Genomic DNA, 20601 nt, shown 5'->3' with positions numbered 1-20601 from the left:
ATTACTTTTGATTAATTGTTTGAAAACGGCTTCCGTAGATTAATGAATTACGTCAATAAACGGAAATGCAAAATGGAAACACAGGAGAACGATTTCAGTAATAGTTCTTGTTGTCTATGAATTTATTTATTTTTGATTCAATCTTGAGCAAATTATGAATAAATATTTCATCCCATATCAGGTTAAATTTAATTAATGGTATAGCTATCCAATACGTTAATATAAATAATCATTTTCAATAGGCTGCAAATGCAAATACGCGAAAGCGAAAAAAATATGAATACATCAACACTGGCTGTTATCAACGAAGTTGTTGAACACTTTATCTATCTAGTCTCAGTGAAAATCTTCAAGTGATTCAAGTGAGAAAGTGGGTGCCGTGGATTCCGACGTCTGGCAATTGAAGTGAATATCTTGATGATTAGAAGCGATAAGAGGACAATTAGTAACAAAATAAAAGCATTTAATCAGTCAAAATCCAAATGTCGCATTTAATACGCATTCTGTTATCAAGACCACAATCGCGACATGCCAGACGTTCTTTGACGACATCTGTAACGTTTCACAAAAATAAAGGATTAGAAGATGAAAACCATCCGTTAACGAGAACTTTGAATATTTTAAAGAATGACATGAAAAAGGTGAAAGATTTCTTTCTCCCAAATAATAGGACCAATAAAGTTCCCGAAATCACAGAAACTTCGACATTGAATAACAATAAAAAACATTTTAGAGGGGAAAAAGAAAGATCACCTGAGGATGTGTTTCAAACGCATTGCGATGTTTTGGTTATAGGCGGTGGAGGCGTAGGTTCATCTGTGGCTTTTTGGCTAAAAGAAAAAGCTCGAGATGGTCTAAATGTTGTGGTGGTAGAACGCGACCCAACGGTGAGTTTTTATTTCATCTTCAAACTTCATGCAACGCGTAATTAATTCTATGATCAAAATTTCAGTACGCGCGTGCCTCTACAGTTCTCTCAGTAGGTGGTTTACGGCAACAATTTTCTTTGCCTGAAAACATACAAATGTCTCTATTTGGCGCTGAATTTATGCGTGAAATTAAAGATTATTTAGGTGATGTAGAACTAAATTTCACACCTCATGGCTATCTCACGTTGGCTTCTGAACAGGGCGCCGAAACTCTTAAACGTAATTCGAGATTGCAAAATGAATTGGGGGCTCGTAATGAACTCTTAAACGCTGTACAACTGAAAAATAAATTTCCTTGGATTTCCACGGAAGGCATAGTTTTAGGTAAGAATTCAAAACACATTTAAAGGAATTTATTAATAGATTTATCGCAGGGTGCCATGGTTTGGAACAAGAGGGTTGGTTTGACCCGTGGGCCTTGCTGATGGGTTACAGGCGCAAAGCCAAAGAACTGGGCGCTCACTTTGTACACGGGGAAGTAGTTGATTTTGAATTTCAAGAAAATTCTGAAGTGATTATACATGGAAATATAGAAGGGGAATATCAGGCGCTGGATAAAGCCATAATTCAAACGCCTGACGGTAAAAGGCGATCTGTTAAATTTGCGATTTGCGTAGTAGCGGCTGGTGCACATTCAGGAGAAGTAGCCAAGTTAGCTCGTATTGGTACCGGAAAAAAGAGTGTACTTCAGATTGCTTTGCCAGTGGTACCTAGAAAACGTTATGTATACGTTATAAACACTCAAGGCGACAATGCTCCCGGACTATGCACACCCTTAACCATAGATCCTGATGGCACCTACTTTAGAAGAGATGGATTAGCTGGAAATTACCTCTGCGGTCGTAGTCCAAACAGCGACCAAGAACCTGCCACTGATAACTTAGACGTAGATCACTCATATTTCGAAACAAACGTTTGGCCCACGTTAGCAAGACGTTGTAAAGCGTTTGAGTCCGCTAAGGTTGTAAGTAGTTGGGCCGGTTTTTATGAGTACAATGTATACGATGAAAACGGCATAATAGGGCCCCATCCTTATTATAGCAATCTGCTAATAGCTACAGGATTTAGTGGGCATGGCATACAACATACCCCCGCTGTAGGCAGAGCAATATGTGAACTAATTATTGACGGCAGATTCCGTACCATAGATTTAACACGTTTATGTTTCGATCGAATTATTATTGATCGGCCCATGCTAGAAACCAATATTGTCTAGCACTAATTGCTTCGCCAAGTCCATTAAAATTTTTGTTGCAATAATTTACCGTTTTCATATATTGAATAATATTTAAATACAAGATTTTATTTATTTTATATGATGATTACTTAAATTGCGCCGGCGTCGGTCCAAATAATCCGCCCCCTTGTTTACTCGCTGCCCTTGAAGGAGCAAAGCCTAAAAGTTTCTGTATGTTTTGTCTTATAGACATAGTACACAATATATAGAGGAAAATAAACGAACAGTCCGTATAATCTTCGCCCGACAAATTGCGATGACTTAACCCTTGAATCCAAGAGATGGGCGTAAACGGCAACTGAGCCACAACGCGGCCATCAAAACTAAAGATAAGAGTGGTTTTTTATATTGTTTAAATGCATCAGCGTTTGACTTTTAAACTTACATGCTGTTAAACATACTCAAAAGTGCGGTGAAAGCAAAGCCGGTAGCAAACATAGATTTCATCTTAACCAAAGAAAGATCACGATTATTGTTTTTAAGTTTCTCCTCATCACGTTCAATTTTTTTTTTCTGCGATTTATCCAAAGATTCTCCATGGATTTCCTTACGTCGTTCTACTATGTTAATAATGAAAAAATGAAACATGTTTTTCCAGATATCAAATAATTTTACTTACATTTTTTGCTTTGCTTTTCTACTTCACTTTTCAATTTTTGATATTTTTCAGTGCGATATACCAATAGCCAAGTCAGACCTTATTTATATTGGAAAAAAAACTTGGTATTTTAAAATAGATAGAAAAAAACTGAAAATTTTACATACCTTCTCCCAAAAATGCGGTGCAAATAGAGATAAATACGATTAAAATTGTGTCACCCCACATTTTTTATTTACACGGTAGAACAGAAGACTGTCATAAAATATTGCTCAAATATAAGATAATCCGCACTCCTTCTAGAAGGAAATGGCATTAAGCTTTTAAAAAATTACCAGAATAAACCAAAGCTTTTTTCTATTTACTCTTAAATTAAGGAATTTCCTTGAAAAACAGCTGCGCCGGGAAAAATTTTCTCAACTATGGACCTAAAATATATGAAATTTTGATTTTTCAACGTGTGCAGTTTGTGTAAGTGTACTTATTAGGAAGTGAATTGTTGAAGAAGCATAACAAAATCATATGTTGATTGAGTAGTATTGAGAGTTCTGCTCATGCAATTAACTGCGTGTAATGAAATTTTCTATTTAAATTCATTTGCAGTATTTTTACGATAAAAGGTGCCGATCGTACAGGTGTACATATGTATGTGTGTACAAGCATTGATCGTAAGATGGGATTTACTAAGAAAGTTGTTTCCATACACATTTATTTATTTACATACAAGTTTTGCTGAAGTTTAGTACAAAAAACCATTATTCGACCTTTTGCGATGCTTGAACATACATCACATAACTCAATTTCACGTTGATCAAGAATATATATACTTTGTAGGGTTTCTGAAGCTTCCTTTTGGGTGTTACATACATTATGAAAAAAAAAAAAAACAAAATGGATATACAGCAATCCTTGAATGGTGTGTATAAAAATAATTAATAGAAAAGAAAACAGTAAAAATATAATAAAATAATTACGGAACCTTATCGCAAAACAATTCTTTCAAAAACAAATGTTATTGGAAACAAAAACTTGGAATAAAGTTACACATAAACAGAAAAGTAATTGAGTTAATGATTATTGATGAAAAACTCAAGCAACGCTTTTATTTTTCGCCTGATTTTCACATAAGTTTGCGATGCATTTGCTGCCGTTCGATGACACAGTTTCTCCAAGTACAACTGCCGTTAATTACGTATATTTTTAGTAAATTTGGTTCGCAACGAAAACAAGGGCGTAAAATGGTGTAGGTTATACAAATTCGCAAAAAATGAAATATCGATACTTAATAATTGAGGTTGGCGTGATTGTTTTTACAATGTTCGTTCAAATACTGTAGGATTATCCATAAAACATACTTGCAAATGCAAGCGAGTTCGGATTTCAATATTAGACGCCGCTAAGGCACTTGTCAATAAAATATCTCTTATAAAATACGACGACACTTACTCGCCGATCTAATATATTACAAATTCTCTCTCTCTCTCTCCTCAAGCAACACTGTTTACCACTACTACTTCTTTCTGCAGTGTTGTTATAACAAAGTACAGTCGCTCTATTGACATATTAAATTAGTTTAGATATTCCCGACATTCCCGCCAGCATGCCTTTACTTTAGTTACTATATAATAACCGATTTCGATTGTAGTTACGTTCAAACAAAGCATATCAGGGATAACGGAATAAATAATATCCGTTCATTGCACAACGTTCATGAAGATAAACAATATAAATTTTATATAAGCATAGCAATGAAGATGTAATCATTGCTGAAGTATCCATGTTTTATATATATATATATATATATATATATATATATATAATAATGACCATAATTCTTCTTTGTTGTTGTTTTATTAAATTATTTGTATATTTTTTTTACTTTTTCTAAAAAAAGAAGCCCGCCTTTAAATAAAAAAAGAAACTAAATAAAAATATGAAATGAAAGACGATTGTGTTTAGATCGAAATTGGTATTGGTAATCCAAACCATAAAAAGAGCGGTTAATAAAACACTTTTTGTTCTTTTTTAAAATTAAGTAAAAGACACGATTTTTGTTATTTTTATTCTTACTTTGTTTTATGTATACGCAATTATGAATTTGTTTTACAATTTTTTTTAGTCTTTTCACAATGTTTCGTTTTGCTTCAATTTTGTTATAAAATGATCTGCATTGGGTGTGGACGGGAGGGGATTAGGAGTGTAATAGGAAGTACAGTAAAAAGGGAAAATTTTAAATTTTATTTATTATTTGCATTTTTTGTTTTTCAAATGTCCTTTTTTTATTTTTATTAAAAATAAAAAAATATAACGTGAATATTTCAACACTCAAAAAATTCTACATTGGCATTACTAATGCTATTAAACTTTTTCTTGCTTTTTAATTACAATAATATAATAATTTTTTTTTGTTTTTTTTTTTCTGTTGCATTTTACATTTTTTTTTTGCTTTTTTTCAAATTTTTGTAATTTTAAACAATTTGATTATAAATATCTTTATCATTATTATGTTCATCATCATTATCATCGGCATCGTCGTAGCAATATGGTGACGTAGGATTTTGGTACTTTTGTCAGTCCGAATCATTAATTTTTTTCCTTTTCTTAGCCTGTGAAATTTTTTGTTTTGACCAATCCTCCTTAAAATTGAACGAATATAAAATATTTAATTAATTGCATCATAAATATTTTGTTTATTATTTTCTACATATTATTTCAAAATATGACAATACTACAATTAGATGGTTTAAATACACATTAGTTTTCAATTAGCTTGATAGTCCGAGTTCATTTACCATGTTTATCTATCAGTAGGTCGTTGACATTCTCAAAACCTCAGAAAGCGAGTAACAAAATTAAAATGCAGTATAGCTATAGCCAAATCAATTGTACAGATAAATTTGAAAGTGGGCACGATTTGCTCAAAAAACCTTGAATATCAAGATTTTCATTATTACCCATGACAGCGGACAACAATCTCAAATTTGATTGAAGCCTCTTAGAAGTTAAGCTCTTTTGACTTATCGATTGTGATAGTACCATGTATATGATGTTTGTATCTTTTTCTTACCTCACTTGAATCTTCATCGGATGAATAGATAGTTTTGACAGGGTCGGAGTTCTTTTTGTTACTATTACTTTGATTACTTGTATCCTTTTTAGATGTGGGTTGTTTCCGGCCGCGACCGCTGCCCCCCCTTCTTCCTACGGCTGTGGTTTCGTCTTCAGCAGCCAGTGCAAATAAATCGCTATATTGCTTCTAAAAAAAAAATAAAATTTAGTTTGCTTGCGGGAGAAAAAAGTTGTTTGTTTTACTTTTGTGCTTTCAGTACTGTGTGTGTAAGCTGTCTGGAGTGCCCTTTGCATTGTGTCATGTACATACAGACCGGTGCCAGTACCATGGCGACAACTTCTTCTATAATGTTCCAAATGATTTAATACCTACGATTGAAAAATATTGCCTAAATTATTGCGGTAAATATTATGCAAAATTGTTTACCTGATCTGCTGAAGGTGAACTGTTTACGGCAGAGCTGCCTTTGAGTGGTCTTTTTCTTTTATTGGGTGATGAGCTAGGATACTTGGATGTTAACAACGACGCAATAATTTCTGATAATTTCTCTTCCCCCCTTTGGCACCAAAACCTATCGAAATAAAAAATATGAAATCATTTAATATAAATTCAAGCGGAATATTTTACCTTAGAGCAGAGGTTACAAAAGGATCTCCGCGTGTCTTTGTTTCCCTACTTAAAAGTAACCGAATTAGCTCATTCGTAGGCTCTTCATTTTTTAGCAATAAGAGCATATAACCTAAGGCTTCGGGATGATTCGCTGATTCTAACTCCGGTAGCAGATCCTGCAACATGCAAAAAAAAGAAGTTAAATCGGTTTTAGTTTTCATTGCTATGGTATTCCTCAAGTGACCTGCAAGCATTTTAACGGCACGTCATGTGCTTGTACCAACTGCCACAGACACAATTGTTCAAAGGTTTCATATGTCAAACTATCTCGTATACAATCGACTAACCCATCAGATTTGAACAACGTCAGTTTGCCTTGAGCCACATAGTACATTAAATCTCGCAAATTCTTTGCATCAATGCACCGAAGTGTTATACGCAGCAGTTCACTGTTATTGATTGCACTCGCCTTGAATTCACGATACACATCAGGCAATAACCACAGAAAAATGGCGGTATTTTCTTTCTCTAACAAATCCAAATCTCTTGTTAAAGAATCATCAATTTTTTCATCTACTGCATCGCATAGCAAACGATAGATGTTGGTCTTAAATTGTGTGGCTTGTTGAGCATTCTTTCGTGTTTGCAGCTTAACGTGGACTTTCATAAAGTACAATAGCAGGTAACCAGTTTCTGGTATGCGCGTGCATATTTCTGTAAGCAAAGTCTGAAACGGCTTCTTACTTTTATCCTCGTTTTCATACAGAAACCGAAATAAGCCAAACAATGGATAACTAATGCTTTTGGCCAAATTTTTTTCATCGGTTTTGCTATCGGGAAATAAGTTCTGCAACGGTAATGTTTCGCGTAATATTAAATGCGTATTCGAGATCACATACTGTAGTTGGGCATCGTCCACTGCTGAGGCGGGTAATGAACGAAAATCCTCCAGAAAAGCTTCCCAAGTGAACGAATTACGTTTTGTAACAAACGTTTCGAATGTGTCGCTTATGGAGGCGGGTAAATCAACTTTCTCGGGAGTAGGTTTTTCACGTAAACGCACTTTCGAAAGCGGCAAATCGTCATCATCGTCTGTAAGCTCTTCACTTTTGATTTCTTTATTCGCGTCATCGTCATCTTCGCTAAAGGCCGCCTCGGTTTCAACATCGTTGCTTTCAGGTGGTATTATGGATAGTTTATTATCTTCATCAATTAAAGATATTATAGTGCCACCCCCACCTCCTGAATCCACGGCTCCCGCTGTAGCAGAATTCTCCGTCAAATCGACAGTGGTCGAGTTATGTGGTTGAAAATGATTTTGCCCATGTTGAAAATCAGAATGTTGTTGTTGCTGTGCCTGTTGAAATATCGCAGCGCTCTGATGCATTGAACGCTGATCGGCTTCTTTTTTGAAAACAGGTGCTTGTATCACTGAAGATGGCGGATAAATAGGAGGACCAACATTACCGCTTGGAGTAGCCGGCGAGACAAACTCGCGGAAATTCTCTCTTATCAGTATTCTCAATTCACGATCAAGCTTAGGGGATTCAAACAAGGGTTGAAGGTTTGGAATGACCTAAGACGAAATAATAAGAAACAAAATTAAATACTGATATTTTATAAATAATATTACTACTTGCCTGTTTTTCTAAAATCTTATTTAATGAATTGTAAACGCCCATGCGTATTTTGTCTTCGTACTTAAGACAGAAATTTTTCATAATACGACACAGAAAGTCCAATAAAGTACTGCTCACGCTTGGATGGTTACGTATCGAATGGTACATTACTAAAATACCCGGTTCAACATTCATTATGTTATCCTTTATCGGGTCGAAGAACAGCCAATCGTAGAATAACGATAACTTGGCGTTTGCCGAGGCTATGGTGTTTGTGCAGGATGATATAAGCCATCCAATTATGGCCCATCGCGGTATAATATCTGAGCAGAGCATATCATTACTGGGATGTATGACATTGATGATGAAGCGGATTAAATCAGAACGCAGACTATGTGATTCCGGAGTTGCAAAGTATTTATCTTGAAACCAGTCCTGGTAACGTTTTTGACTTCCAAATTTTACCGAGGAAGCCAGAAAATGCAATTTACGTTCTACTTCTGGTGTTAGGCGACACTGCAAGAAACGACGGCTAGTACGGATTTGTAACAGATGCCAAATGCCATTAAATGTGGGATGTAAACTTTTCGGATTAAGCAAAATGTCACGCCACAGTTGCTCGAATTCTGGTATTCGGGCTACATTTTGTAATAGCCTAGTGCAAGAAAGAAAATAATTTCAAATAAATTGATCTGATGAAATGGATAGACCTGCTATAAAACTCACCGTACAAAGTCTCTTCCCAATCCTATAATATCGAGAAATCTTTCCCTTATCAGCGTTATGACAAATTTTACCTCCTTATGTCTTAGAGCAGCCAACGCTGGACTGGCATGATCTTCTATGAGTCGCACATAACTATACACAACGGTTTGGACGAGAAAGGCTTGCGATTCTAACCACGCACGGTATTCAATAAAAATATCTAGCAAATTCTCCACTAAATATAGATTCTTTTGTGATACATCACCACCACCGGCTTGGCGTAAACAATTCCAAATAATGTTCTCCACATTTAACACCTGATGTTTAACCAATTCACGCAGTAGCCAAATGAGTTGACGTCTAGCCACTTCTGTAAGTTTATTATACTTTTCCGCTACTAATATGGTGAGGTTTGTCACCACCATGTTCATACCGTCCCTTGCAACTAAAGTCAAATCACGATAACCTTTTAGAGCCATGGGGGGATCAGTTAACATTATATATAAAAATCCAATTGATATTTCTTCATGCTGTTTTTCCTTGCAAACTAACTGTGATAATTTATCATGCATATCTTTATCATTCAGACCATTAACTTGCTGTTGCAAATTAATATGGGCACGTTCGAATCGCTAAAATATAAGAAGATATTAAAAAATAGTGCTCGTGAACTATATCGCAAAGCCTCTTACCTCTTCCAACTCATCTTTGATATCAATGGCAGTGATTAGAAATAACTTTGATATATAATTAAGTTTCTGTGGTTCCATTTGCAGTTGTTGTTGCATTTCACCTCTAAACCACACAACAAAAGCTACCTTAATTTCTCTACGGCCAATTTCAGTTATTTTTTTTTTTAACTGCCTGCCTATTTATATATTCGACGGTACACCGTCAATTATGTGAGACAACCAATTATCTACAAGAGCACCCCACCAATATTTAAGAGGAGTGTTGTTTACATACACCTATGTAAAGCGCTTTAATGCTAATTTTTCCAAATTTTAAAACATGGTTTTTAAAGGTGGTAAAAATTTTTCATAAAATTTGGGATGCTGTGGAAATCTCAAAAACGTTGAAATATTGGGGAAATTGCTTAAGAAAAAATTGCAATAAAAAGACTCTTAAGACTTCAAAAAGAATTCACTTCGTTGGCCTTCTTCCTCTTCTTCTTCTTTAAAATCAACATATGCAAAAATATTCGTGGACTAATAACACGCACACACATTAATCAACAATAAAATTATAACGAAATGAAATGACAGCCAGTGGTTTAAGCAGCCCTGAACGTTTTGTATACCCATGAAATAGATTTGCTTCCTCCAGATTTGTAAAATCTACCTTTTTAGAGTTTGCAAATATTTTTAACCAAAGTAAGTTATCCATTACATTGACGAGAGAAGTGTTCATTTAATTTTAAAGTAATATAATATTTGCTGTTTTCAAGTATATATCGACTTGCTTGGAATTTTACAATTATTGATGTTTCCAACAGGTACAGATATTTCCGATAAAGTGAGACGCAAATGTTCCCGAGGACCAACAAGTTTAGCTCAAAAATGTCATATTACCGCCGCATCCCACAAAACCAAACTGAAAGCGAGAGCGTAGATCTCTTTTAATAGCACAATACATACATACTGCACAGGCCAACTTGCACAATAGATCAATTATCATCAGTTTCGAAAAAATCACCAAAAAAACTACCCATCACAGGTGCCAAGAGATATAAAGTGCAATTGAAATGTGAACAAAGTGAAAATTGTACCAATAATCAGTAGCACAGATTAGGCAAACAGTTGAAACATGACTTAAAACGACTACAGTTGAATGAAAGATTACTTAAAACAATCCAAAGATTTTGAATTTAAAAATACGCTATATCAGAAAGCTTTTAAGCACTTCATTGAGAGACATATGTTGAATCTGAGTATACGTAAGTAGTTGAAAGTTTTACTCGAAGACCTGCGTCTATATTTTACTAGCAATGAGTGCTCACAATTTGAAAAAATAATGTTTTCAGGAGGAAATTAGCGAATTAAAAGAAGAGACCGAAATCAGTCACTTGCTAGCAGAATTACAGGGCCCCTCCTCGAAATGCTACCGAAAAACAAACAAAAATTGAAAAAAAAAATGTACTCTACAATATCTGGTCTAGAGTATTGACACCCATTTTGATGAAGTAGAGCAGTTGTCTTATATTGAGCGTTAATGTACACTGGCTGGCAAACGGACAGCTGACAAACTAGTCAGTCACACAAAGAGACACAGCGACACCAAACGAAACGTACTTACTAGTAGTGCTACTTTAGCGTTACTAAAATTGTCCACATTGGCAGGGATTCTAAGAAGGAAAGGCCAGGCTCACACTGAAACAACTGGTGGATTAACACGTTATTCTCAATCATAAATATAATTGAATAAAGGTAGGGTTTAGAAAAACGATGCTACTGATACGTGAATCGCATTTACTGGTCTGCGCATACCAAACTATTCAACGGTTTGTATACGCTTTGTGCTGAATTGCCATTATGTTGTTAAAATAAAATATAATACGATATTAACTGAATTTTGCGAACTTCATAAAATTTCGAAGAGTCTCTGAGAGTTGTTGAAAATATTTCAAGCTAAAATTATTTCTGCTTCTCCTTGAATAGCTTAAGTGTTGTTAACCATTGCATCTGGCAACATTCGTTCGTGGATTATTAGTAAATAAAAAAATTTGCAGACGTTCACATATTTCACATCCGAATATGGAGCGTTCCTTGCCCCGTAGACACAAATTAATGTATCTGACTATGCAATTATGCAAAGATTGAAAATCGTAAGTTTTTAGATGATTATTATTAAAGGCAGTCTTCATACTGTCAACTTGGTTATCAATCAGTTCGATTAATTCCTCCATTTGATCCAATTTTCGCGTGGAAGTCCCATGGTTCGACTGTACAAACATATTTTCCGCGAAGTTGGCATAGAATAATTCACTAGGTTATGCGCACCTCGAATTTGTAGATCAGTTAATCCAGCATACACAAGAATTTGACTCGACGCCTGTAAGTAATTAATTTTAAAAGTTCTTCACAATGTGTTCTTAATTCATCAAGTCCTTACCTTGTGTTTCCATCCGTTAATAACGAGTTGCTCTGCTTCAGTAGAACAGCTACAATAACCAGTTCTGAAATAACTATTCTCTTCTAAAAATTTTATATCCCTTTTCACGTCCTCATCTTCGCTACATGTGATCGTGATGTGATTACCTATATGAACAGTTTCATTGTGGTTTTCCAGAGAACCCTTTTCCAACTTAGAACGCAATCTGATCGAATGTTTGACTCTGTCGTAAAAAGTAGCTTCCAAAAATCAAGAGCAATGGGTGATTTGCCAGGCGTATAACCAACAAATAACAATGACGAATACCACACATACTTTCGAAAGGTCATCCTATAATGATTCTATTTATTCTTTTTTTTTGATTTCACCATGATAATATGATAAATTTAAAAACACCAATTCCAGTTTCAATTTTCAAGTCAGTGTTTGCAAAATGCCAAATTTCATTCAACTATAATCAACGCGCCAATTTCAATGAGTTTTTTAAGTAATATAATGAAGTCATACGGAGCTCCTTTACAATATTTCAGCATGCATATGTACTTGCGCTTATTTCTTGAAGTGCTTACATATTTTTAATTTTTTTTGGAAGAGGAATTTCACTTTCGCTTTTTCACTACAATATAAAGATATATTTAAAAACCGTTAGTTGGCTTTCTTTGCTTTGAATGTGAAAAATATGTTGGGAATAGAGATGCCTTCAAAATATGGCAGCACCATATCAACGCGTAAACTTTTGTTTTGAAGTGAAGAAGAACAAAATTGTAAGTACGTAGGTGCGCTTGAAGAAATTGTTCATTTGTGAAAATTATTGAAGAGAAAGGTCTTGAAAAATCTTAGAAATGCCCTACGCTAATCAACCTTCTGTTACCATTACCGAACTAACAGATGATAATGTGAAATTTATATTAGAAGACACCGAATTGAGTGTAGCTAACAGCTTACGTCGTGTTTTTATAGCTGAAACTCCTACACTGGCAATAGATTGGGTGCAGTTAGAGGCTAACTCTACAGTCTTATCTGATGAATTCCTGGCCCATCGAATAGGTTTAATTCCCCTAATTTCTGATGAGGTTGTGGAACGTTTACAATATACTCGTGACTGCATATGTTTGGACTTTTGCCCAGAGTGCAGCGTCGAATTTACTTTGGATGTAAAATGTAATGAAGATCAAACAAGGCACGTAACGACGGCTGATTTAAAGTCAAGTAATCCGAAAGTGGTTCCGGTAACCTCTAGGCATCAAAACGAAGAAGATAACGAATATGGCGAAAGCACCGACGAGATTTTAATAATTAAGCTGCGTAAAGGCCAAGAGCTGAAATTACGTGCTTATGCTAAAAAGGGATTTGGTAAAGAGCATGCCAAATGGAATCCTACTGCTGGAGTGTGTTTTGAATACGATCCTGATAATGCAATGCGCCACACCTTGTATCCTAAACCGGACGAATGGCCAAAAAGTGAACACACAGAACTTGAAGACGACCAGTACGAGGCGCCTTACAATTGGGAAGCTAAGCCCAATAAATTTTTCTATAACGTGGAATCCTCAGGCGCCTTAAAACCTGAGAATATTGTCATTATGGGCGTACAAGTGTTGAAGAATAAGTTGTCAAATCTTCAGACCCAACTCAGCCATGAGAATCAGAATGACGCTTTAGCTGTATAAGAAAACTAAAACTCGAAATGTATGTTTGTCACGTCAATTGTATTTTTATTCTTTAAAGAGATTTTGCACATCTATTCCACTTATCTGACGATTTCGTCCTGTTTTGCCAGCCTTCCTGTCAGTTGTATCTGGTATTGGTTGTTGGATTGCTTTCATTTGAGCTTCTTTAGCTTCAGTGAACGCTTTTGTAAGAGTGTCTCCATCAGCACTATATACTTCTGGAAGCGTGTCCGCTTCTTCCGTCCTAGCCTGGGCCCTTTTCTCATTTAATAATTCCATCGCAGTTTCAAAAACTTTTTCGTCATCTAGTGCTCCCTGAGATTTTAGATGGTGATAGATTTTAACAAACTGTTGAACTTGTGTTTCCCTTTTGTGATCAAGTAAGCTTATCGTTTCTGGTTGCTTTTGAAATTTATGAAACTTCCTGAAAAAATTTCAATTATTAATAAATGTGTCAATAAATATTATGGTCTTCCCACATACGCTCTGATAACATCTTCTGCGTAGAATATGTTTCGTATAGGTATATTTGGGGCGGGTCTATCAAAGCGCGGTTCCAACTTAGGTGGAAAAGCTTCATATAAATCATACCATATTGGTTTATCTTCTGACTTCATAGCCCCAGTTTTTAGCAAGCCTGTGATTCTATAAGACGATTAGCAAGATTAAATTGTTAGTTTCTTATGTCTCTTATTACCTTGTGTATATTGTTCCAATTTTCTCTAATCTGCTTTGGGCCATATTTCGTTCTATTATCAAAAATTGATATTTTTTGCACAAAAAACTGAAATAACCTCTATCCGTACAGAACTTCTTCGCTATTATGTACGCTTTTTTAAGTAGAGGTATTTAAGATCGTTATCGATAACACCATGAAATTAAATACAGTTGACAAGCTTGTTCAATAATAGAATTGGTAACTCTTAAGTTATCGGCCGATGCCTTTTAACTATTAGTCAGTTTTATATAAACAAAATATAAGCACGTTACTTGTGCTACTGGATGTGTTGGTTTCTTCATCGACAAGCTTAATCCATTCCACCTAAATAAAAAATAAACCTATACTTTTAAGTAAACGAAATTTCTTATATTTTGTATAAAAAAATTTAAACAGGATGGGAGCCTTGGCTGAAGTAATTACAAAATTTCATATATATATAATTTAAATATATAATTTAAATTAAATTATATTATTAGGTAGCTGGTGATGAAAGTAATGAAGGATCGCGAACATTCGTGTTTCAGGATGAAGGCCATACTCTTGGTAATTCCTTGAAAACCATAGTGACACGTTATCCGGACGTAGATTTCTGTGGTTATACTATACCGCATCCTGCAGAAAATAAACTACATTTTCGCATACAATCCAATCAATCACGAGCTATCGATATTTTGAAGAGGGGATTAGAAGATTTAGAAAAATTATGCGATCACACAATAATAACATTTGAAGCTGAAATTAAGGCGTTTAATGATAAAGATAAAATTCAAATTTCTCTGTCCAAGAAAGAATAAATTAGCTTAGTCTTAAGTATCATATAACGTTTCGATTCTTCTTGGGATCATAATTGGGTTTACGTAGAAGATGGTAGTTGGGCAAAACTTTCCGTAAGAAATCAATTTGAAGAGTCTGCGACTAGAAAAATTTTAAGAATCACGACGATGTAAGCAAGCAATTATCAATAATAATGTAAAACTTACGACATGTTTATCAATGGCTTCACGTTGTAAATAACCTCTGCCGTATATAACTGTGAACTCTGGCAAATGTTGTTTGCATCGCAAGGTCACCCCAGCACCTATTACACAACCGTTTGATATACTGACCTCCGGACCAACGTAGCTTTTACATTCAAAAACATTTTTATCGCCGATGCGACTTGCTTCTACTGTACAACCCACCTCGAAAACATTGTTAATGCCAATTATTAAAGGCGGTAGAGCTTCCACACCGGCTTCTTTGATCTTCATCTGATCCTCTGTCAAGGGGTAGACAATTTTAGCGTATTCTTCTACAATACAATTTTCACCAAACACAATAGGACCTGCTTCGGCAATTATAGAGGCGCTAGGATGCACAATACATCCTGGTAAAATTGTGATGTCACCACGAAGGATGCTATCTTCACAAACAATCGATTTAGGCATGATTTTAATGCTGCATATAATAAAAAAATGAATGCATTGCAATTAGTTGAATTTAAAGCAATAAATTACTCGTTTTGATCAACAGCTGGCATTTTGTTGTTTTAATTTTTCCACAAACGAAACTTTATTTCTTTCAAAAGTATTCGAAAAAACTGGTAACTCTGCAGAATATAAAAGTGCTTACAACAGAACAATGTTCAATTCATATTTCCTGGATGGGATTCCAGCTGTGCAGTCGTTTTACGGGACTTTGTGGGAATTTGTAAGTCAAAATCATACTTGAATCATATCGTGCCCTCGTTTTACGGGGATTTGTGAGAATTTGTAAATGAAAATCATACATACCAATCGAAGAGTGAAAAAAACTCACTAGGAGAAATGAGGACCGTTTATTTCAACTTTAAAAGTTAGTTAATTAATTTATATTTATTTTATACTAGTTTAAATAGTTTTGGGTTTATTGTACGTTATTTTGTGGGAAATGAAACACAAGCAATAAAGCTGATTTACTTGAAATTTTTTATTTATTTGCCAAATTGTTTCATTAGGGTGTAAATTGTAATTGCCAAATTATGGAACAATTATTACAAAAAGAGGATTTCAATAGCAACAAGCTAGCTATTTCTATTTAGATATTTCCTAATCAAGAACACTCTCGTGTTGTTTGTTTTATTTTACTCATTTCATACAAGTATAAGGTTGTAAAAACCAATCTTTTCAACAATTTTTTAAAAAAATATTTAAAAATTTTTATTTATGTTATTTAGTTAAAACTTGGTATGAAAAATTTTTGTATTATATCAAAAATGAGATTGAAAAAGCGAAAGTGTTCTTAGCTATCGTGGCGAAACCATCCTCTGCTAAAAAGTAATAGCCTTTCCAACGATGTGCAGCTTATATTCAGTTTTGCCCGGAAATTGTTTTATGAGCCTTCGGAAATCGTCGTATTTAATATAATATAGACAAACGTATAAGAAACGACACAAGTACAAGGGTCGGCAACCATTAGCAACGACTCATCGAGTGACCCATTTGATAATTTCAAGTTTAGTTCCGGAAATAAAGTGTAATATAGAAAAATAAATTGTGAACCATAGATATTATACAAACATTTTGAAAATAAAAAAGTTGAAAAAACTGAAAATAGATACTGAGAACAATATCTTAGTTCGAATACCATGAATCTCATACACAACCGTTTACGCATGTATACATAAAAGATGTAAAACAACTAACTATAAATCAGACTTGATTAAATTGACATTAGGGGAGCAATTGATATCGAAGAGAATGTTTATAAATAAGGTTCGTTCAACTATGTTCGCAATTATTTTCTTAATAAAATATATCTCATTATTTACTAAAGAGACTGTTTTAATACAAGAATACCTCTGACCGAAACGTTTGGCATGCGTTTTAAAAAAAAATAAGATAAGCTCGAATATGGATAAAAATGTAGAACTAAATATTGAGGTAAACTATTATATAATATTATTTCTTTCTTTTATGAATGCATGATGATCAAATATTACAATTCAATTACAAAAATATATACAAAGTCCTTATTTAAGGAGATAGCATCCAAAACGGTATGTATGCATATGTACATGCGCAATGAATAGTAGATGCAAACAAATGCATATGTAAAAATATTAACATACCCGGAAAAACCGGTTCCTTTAATTCTAATGAAAAAAATATATTCAATTATTATTATCCTCACTAGGTTGCGTCAAACTTTGATTAGTTTCAGTCGTGACAACAAGCCGCACCGGCATTATTATTGTCGTTTTCATCGACATCAACAACGATGTCGTTGCTTGGGCCCGCTTCACATTTTCTTAATAAAAGATTCATCATGTTTAAATTACTCAACTTCTCTTCGTCTCGATTAATAGTAATCATCGAATCAGTCTTACAGTGATAATGGGCTCTTTCAGAAGTGCTAGGTCGAGAATTATCCAAGTGATCACATTCATACTGTTGATTATGAATACGTATATGATTGATTGCATTTGATTCCTTATTATCGGGAAACACAATCTTTTTATAATTGTTGATGGGTTCCTTAAAGATCTTTCTGGGTTCATGTTCCTCCTTTGAGAAGTTCAGTGACTTGTAGAGATTAAGGTTTGTTAAATCAAAGTTTAAATTTTTAGCTAACATAACATCATTATAATTAATTGGATAGGAGGCAGCTTCGTCTTTGCTGCTGGCATATGAGTCTTCAATATAGAATTCAGTTCTACCACGACTGACGTTATTGATTTTTGGTTTTACGTTATTGAGCAAACAACGTCCATGTATGTTTGCCAAACCATATGCGGGATTATTGAAATTGCGATGATCCGGGCAAGTGGGATCACCTGTGTACTGCACATAAGCAATTTCTGTTTTTAAATTAGACACTTGATTCTGATAATAGCAAACCACTACTATAATAATGACTGCAAATAATATGGCTAAGGCTGATCCCCAAGCTATACGTGCGTGGGCATAGTGCAAATTAGCTCCTTGTATATGTTGTCCGACAGTAGGAACATCACAATTTTCTCCAGTGAAATCGTCACGGCATTTACATCCTTGGATGGCATCACAAGCAAAATTGGGCGACGGACATGAGCAAAGTAGCATACAGTGTGGTCCATAAAATCCATCAGGGCATAATTCTTCACAACGTTGGCCCATCCAACCATCCTGACAAATGCATCGTCCATCATTTCTACGACATTTCGCTTCATTTAGACAACGGCATTTCTGCGCACAGTGCGTACCGAAATAGCCGTCCTCGCATGATACATTGCAACTTAAACCAGTCCAGCCTGGCGTGCATCGACAAGTACCAGTTATGTGATTGCACCCAACGCCATTTGCACAACTACACGCCTTAGTGCAAGCGTACCCGTAATAACCAGCTGGACAAGGATGTTCACAAGCCAAACCGATATAACCATCACGGCAAACAATTTCACCAGTAATGTGATGACAGCTTTTGTTGCTGTGGACGACATTCGGGCATTTGTCTTTACAGCCCATACCATAAGTGCCCTCCTCACAAGGTTGAGAGCAGTCCTCACCGGTCCATCCAGGTAAACAGATGCAACGACCCGTCTGGGGATCACAGGAAGAATTATTTTTACATTTGCAAATTATGTCACAGACAGGTCCTACATAGTGTTGATCGCATACGCATTTATTAGGCGCCACGCATGCTCCATGTTGACACTTGGGCATACAATCGGGTTGGCAAAGACTGCCTGCACGTTTGTACCCTTTGCAGCACTCCTTAACAATGCGCGATTTAGTTATGGATTGCGTCTTATTAACGATTCGCTCTTTGAAACTGTAAGCGGCACAGCGCGGCGGCACCGATAGACACCATGAAGGCGTGCGCACCTGGTAGTTTTGCATTTCGGTGGTAATAACTTCAACGTTATAACTCCCGATCTTTTTACATATATTTGGGCCCTCGAGTTCAGGTTCAGGTCCATCGTATGTATCATTGCCTTCTGCTTGTATTAATAGAGTATAACAGCTACTCAGTAGAGCAAATATTATTGTGTTGAACATTTTTCTGATGTTTAACTAACCAACTGGCTAACGGAGGATAGCACTATGTGTAATTAATATAGAAAATGAATTAATATGAAGAATTTGATAGTTCCTTTTCTGTAGACTTGCCTCTTTGTCTTTTTCTTTTTTGAATATGAAGTAAGCGTTGACAAACAAAAAATTCTTGCTGTGGTTATGAAAGCATATACGTAAGTTTGTTGATTAATCCGGTATTGTTATTTTAACTTTACTTGCATTTTACTTCTGCACCCGCGCATATATATATATATATATATATATATATATAGGTTGATCAAATAAGAGCTTTTGTTGTTAGTTTGAAATAAAAGTAAAACGGTGAAAGATATCAACTTAATTTTTTTTGATCTCATGATTTCAATAAATCTCCTCTTACTTCACCAATAACACGAACAATCTTGTGGTTTTAAGGTCAGCAAGGAGTAAAACGAACCACTTAATATAACTTCAAAAATAAAAGTCCAACGAAGTCATATGTGAGCATCTATCGCGACCGTATTTAGAAAAAATGAAATTCCTAGATCAACACATACAACCGCGTAAATCTTATCGTAATGTACCCAACTTTCTGACCTCTCCGCATTCAGCCAACAGTTCAATTTTTAATGAATCTATTAAGATGTTTTTTTTTCTCATAACTTATACGTGATGAGAATCATATGCTATATAATATGACTTAACCCAAACAACCAATTTTAATGACTACAATATGGATTCAATCGTCGCGTTATCTTCGAGGGTGATAAGAAAGAAATGCCTGATATAGATTACTCCGCGGGTCCAAACAATAAAAGTTCACATACAAGTCCTAGTCCTTCTACTATTTTTGGGTAAACTACATGGTGGAGAATATAGTAAAAACGAAAATAAGCCTAGCGTTAAGAGTAAGTAGTGTCTGATAAGATTGGGAGGACAATAAAGATTCATTTACTTGGGACGACGATTACTGGATTTTAATACCAGAACTATCGGGATGTAAAAATACCCCAATGAATATATATATTAATCATTTCTATAATTTTTCTGATTAAAAATGTAAGCGAAGATAAGGCGTTTTATGAGGAGCGGTCGAAAAAGTGCTCTGATCTGAATCATATTTAATAGCGTTCGTCCTTTGGCCAACACGCGTCAGTCTACCAAATTTCATCAAAGTAATACAAAAATTGCGACTGGTAGGTTGATCACAAGAATACGTGCACTGAGATCAGACATACAAAGGGGCTGACAAGTATAAACTCATTTCCTGAATCGATCGGTACCAACATAAATGTAATATACCCTGCACCTCAATTTCTCACATCAATCAACCTTTTT

The 20601-nt window shown here is 35.0% G+C and overlaps 8 protein-coding genes across 9 annotated transcripts; 3 read left to right on the top strand and 5 right to left on the bottom strand.

Moving 5' to 3' along the window:
- The first annotated feature begins 331 nt into the window (after positions 1-331).
- LOC119633836 (FAD-dependent oxidoreductase domain-containing protein 1) lies at positions 332-2241 on the top strand. The gene is made up of 3 exons (XM_038027614.1): positions 332-887; positions 953-1253; positions 1304-2241. Exons 1-3 carry the CDS (start codon positions 483-485, stop codon positions 2143-2145), a joined length of 1548 nt encoding a protein of 515 aa, XP_037883542.1. The 5' UTR covers positions 332-482; the 3' UTR covers positions 2146-2241.
- LOC119633837 (calcium load-activated calcium channel) lies at positions 2185-3584 on the bottom strand. Of its 2 annotated transcripts, none has more exons than XM_038027615.1 (5): positions 3130-3584; positions 2932-3063; positions 2786-2863; positions 2552-2726; positions 2185-2489 (listed from the first exon to the last, which is right to left on the bottom strand). In XM_038027615.1, the coding sequence occupies exons 2-5, from the start codon at positions 2990-2992 to the stop codon at positions 2252-2254; spliced, it is 552 nt and encodes a 183-aa protein (XP_037883543.1). In that variant the 5' UTR covers positions 2993-3063; positions 3130-3584; the 3' UTR covers positions 2185-2251. The 2 variants fall into 2 exon arrangements, with proteins under 2 accessions (XP_037883543.1, XP_037883544.1); XM_038027616.1 differs by having other exon boundaries at positions 2932-3060.
- Positions 3585-5241: 1657 nt separating this feature from the next.
- Positions 5242-9838, bottom strand: LOC119633744 (integrator complex subunit 3 homolog). The gene is made up of 9 exons (XM_038027453.1): positions 9460-9838; positions 8789-9399; positions 8084-8717; positions 6688-8019; positions 6462-6619; positions 6261-6405; positions 6077-6202; positions 5832-6020; positions 5242-5400 (listed from the first exon to the last, which is right to left on the bottom strand). The coding sequence occupies exons 1-9, from the start codon at positions 9553-9555 to the stop codon at positions 5335-5337; spliced, it is 3357 nt and encodes a 1118-aa protein (XP_037883381.1). The 5' UTR covers positions 9556-9838; the 3' UTR covers positions 5242-5334.
- Positions 9839-12622: 2784 nt separating this feature from the next.
- Positions 12623-13585, top strand: LOC119634011 (DNA-directed RNA polymerase II subunit RPB3). The gene has a single exon (XM_038027913.1). It carries the CDS (start codon positions 12721-12723, stop codon positions 13546-13548), a length of 828 nt encoding a protein of 275 aa, XP_037883841.1. The 5' UTR covers positions 12623-12720; the 3' UTR covers positions 13549-13585.
- On the bottom strand, positions 13575-14384 carry LOC119634012 (probable 28S ribosomal protein S23, mitochondrial). The gene is made up of 3 exons (XM_038027914.1): positions 14246-14384; positions 14032-14193; positions 13575-13972 (listed from the first exon to the last, which is right to left on the bottom strand). Exons 1-3 carry the CDS (start codon positions 14287-14289, stop codon positions 13594-13596), a joined length of 585 nt encoding a protein of 194 aa, XP_037883842.1. The 5' UTR covers positions 14290-14384; the 3' UTR covers positions 13575-13593.
- Positions 14385-14587: 203 nt separating this feature from the next.
- On the top strand, positions 14588-15081 carry LOC119634014 (probable DNA-directed RNA polymerases I and III subunit RPAC2). The gene is made up of 2 exons (XM_038027916.1): positions 14588-14681; positions 14746-15081. Exons 1-2 carry the CDS (start codon positions 14664-14666, stop codon positions 15061-15063), a joined length of 336 nt encoding a protein of 111 aa, XP_037883844.1. The 5' UTR covers positions 14588-14663; the 3' UTR covers positions 15064-15081.
- LOC119634013 (dynactin subunit 6) lies at positions 14992-15857 on the bottom strand. Its single transcript, XM_038027915.1, has 3 exons — positions 15766-15857; positions 15250-15706; positions 14992-15184 (listed from the first exon to the last, which is right to left on the bottom strand). Exons 1-3 carry the CDS (start codon positions 15786-15788, stop codon positions 15083-15085), a joined length of 582 nt encoding a protein of 193 aa, XP_037883843.1. The 5' UTR covers positions 15789-15857; the 3' UTR covers positions 14992-15082.
- Positions 15858-17445: 1588 nt separating this feature from the next.
- Positions 17446-19266, bottom strand: LOC119632954 (protein draper-like). Its single transcript, XM_038026119.1, has one exon. The coding sequence runs from the start codon at positions 19264-19266 to the stop codon at positions 17446-17448; it is 1821 nt and encodes a 606-aa protein (XP_037882047.1).
- Positions 19267-20601: the final 1335 nt, after the last annotated feature.

The sequence above is a fragment of the Glossina fuscipes genome, unplaced genomic scaffold (assembly GCF_014805625.2).
Source record: "Glossina fuscipes isolate IAEA_lab_2018 unplaced genomic scaffold, Yale_Gfus_2 2, whole genome shotgun sequence".
Lineage (NCBI taxonomy): Eukaryota > Metazoa > Arthropoda > Insecta > Diptera > Glossinidae > Glossina > Glossina fuscipes.
This window is presented reverse-complemented; position numbering and strand designations above follow the sequence as displayed.

Bases quoted from the DNA above. Each gene is read 5' to 3' on its own strand.
- LOC119634013 (XM_038027915.1), bottom strand. From the start codon at position 15,788: ATGCCAGCTGTTGATCAAAACGA. The intron at 15,707-15,765 runs GTAATTTATTGC...TATTATATGCAG, and splicing joins CCAGCTGTTGATCAAAACGA to CATTAAAATCATGCCTAAAT. The intron at 15,185-15,249 runs GTAAGTTTTACA...AAATTTTTCTAG, and splicing joins AAGCCATTGATAAACATGTC to TCGCAGACTCTTCAAATTGA.
- LOC119634012 (XM_038027914.1), bottom strand. From the start codon at position 14,289: ATGGCCCAAAGCAGATTAGAGAAAATTGGAACAATATACACAAG. The intron at 14,194-14,245 runs GTAATAAGAGAC...ATCGTCTTATAG, and splicing joins ATTGGAACAATATACACAAG to AATCACAGGCTTGCTAAAAA. The intron at 13,973-14,031 runs GTATGTGGGAAG...AAATTTTTTCAG, and splicing joins GCAGAAGATGTTATCAGAGC to GAAGTTTCATAAATTTCAAA.
- LOC119634011 (XM_038027913.1), top strand. From the start codon at position 12,721: ATGCCCTACGCTAATCAACCTTCTGTTACCATTACCGAACTAACAGAT.
- LOC119633837 (XM_038027615.1), bottom strand. From the start codon at position 2,992: ATGTGGGGTGACACAATTTTAATCGTATTTATCTCTATTTGCACCGCA. The intron at 2,864-2,931 runs GTATGTAAAATT...AATATAAATAAG, and splicing joins CACCGCATTTTTGGGAGAAG to GTCTGACTTGGCTATTGGTA. The intron at 2,727-2,785 runs GTAAGTAAAATT...TTATTAACATAG, and splicing joins AGAAAAGCAAAGCAAAAAAT to TAGAACGACGTAAGGAAATC.
- LOC119632954 (XM_038026119.1), bottom strand. From the start codon at position 19,266: ATGTTCAACACAATAATATTTGCTCTACTGAGTAGCTGTTATACTCTA.
- LOC119633744 (XM_038027453.1), bottom strand. From the start codon at position 9,555: ATGCAACAACAACTGCAAATGGAACCACAGAAACTTAATTATATATCA. The intron at 8,718-8,788 runs GTGAGTTTTATA...TTCTTGCACTAG, and splicing joins TTGGGAAGAGACTTTGTACG to GCTATTACAAAATGTAGCCC. The intron at 6,203-6,260 runs GTAAACAATTTT...TTTCAATCGTAG, and splicing joins GTTCACCTTCAGCAGATCAG to GTATTAAATCATTTGGAACA.
- LOC119633836 (XM_038027614.1), top strand. From the start codon at position 483: ATGTCGCATTTAATACGCATTCTGTTATCAAGACCACAATCGCGACAT. The intron at 888-952 runs GTGAGTTTTTAT...TCAAAATTTCAG, and splicing joins TGGTAGAACGCGACCCAACG to TACGCGCGTGCCTCTACAGT. The intron at 1,254-1,303 runs GTAAGAATTCAA...GATTTATCGCAG, and splicing joins CACGGAAGGCATAGTTTTAG to GGTGCCATGGTTTGGAACAA.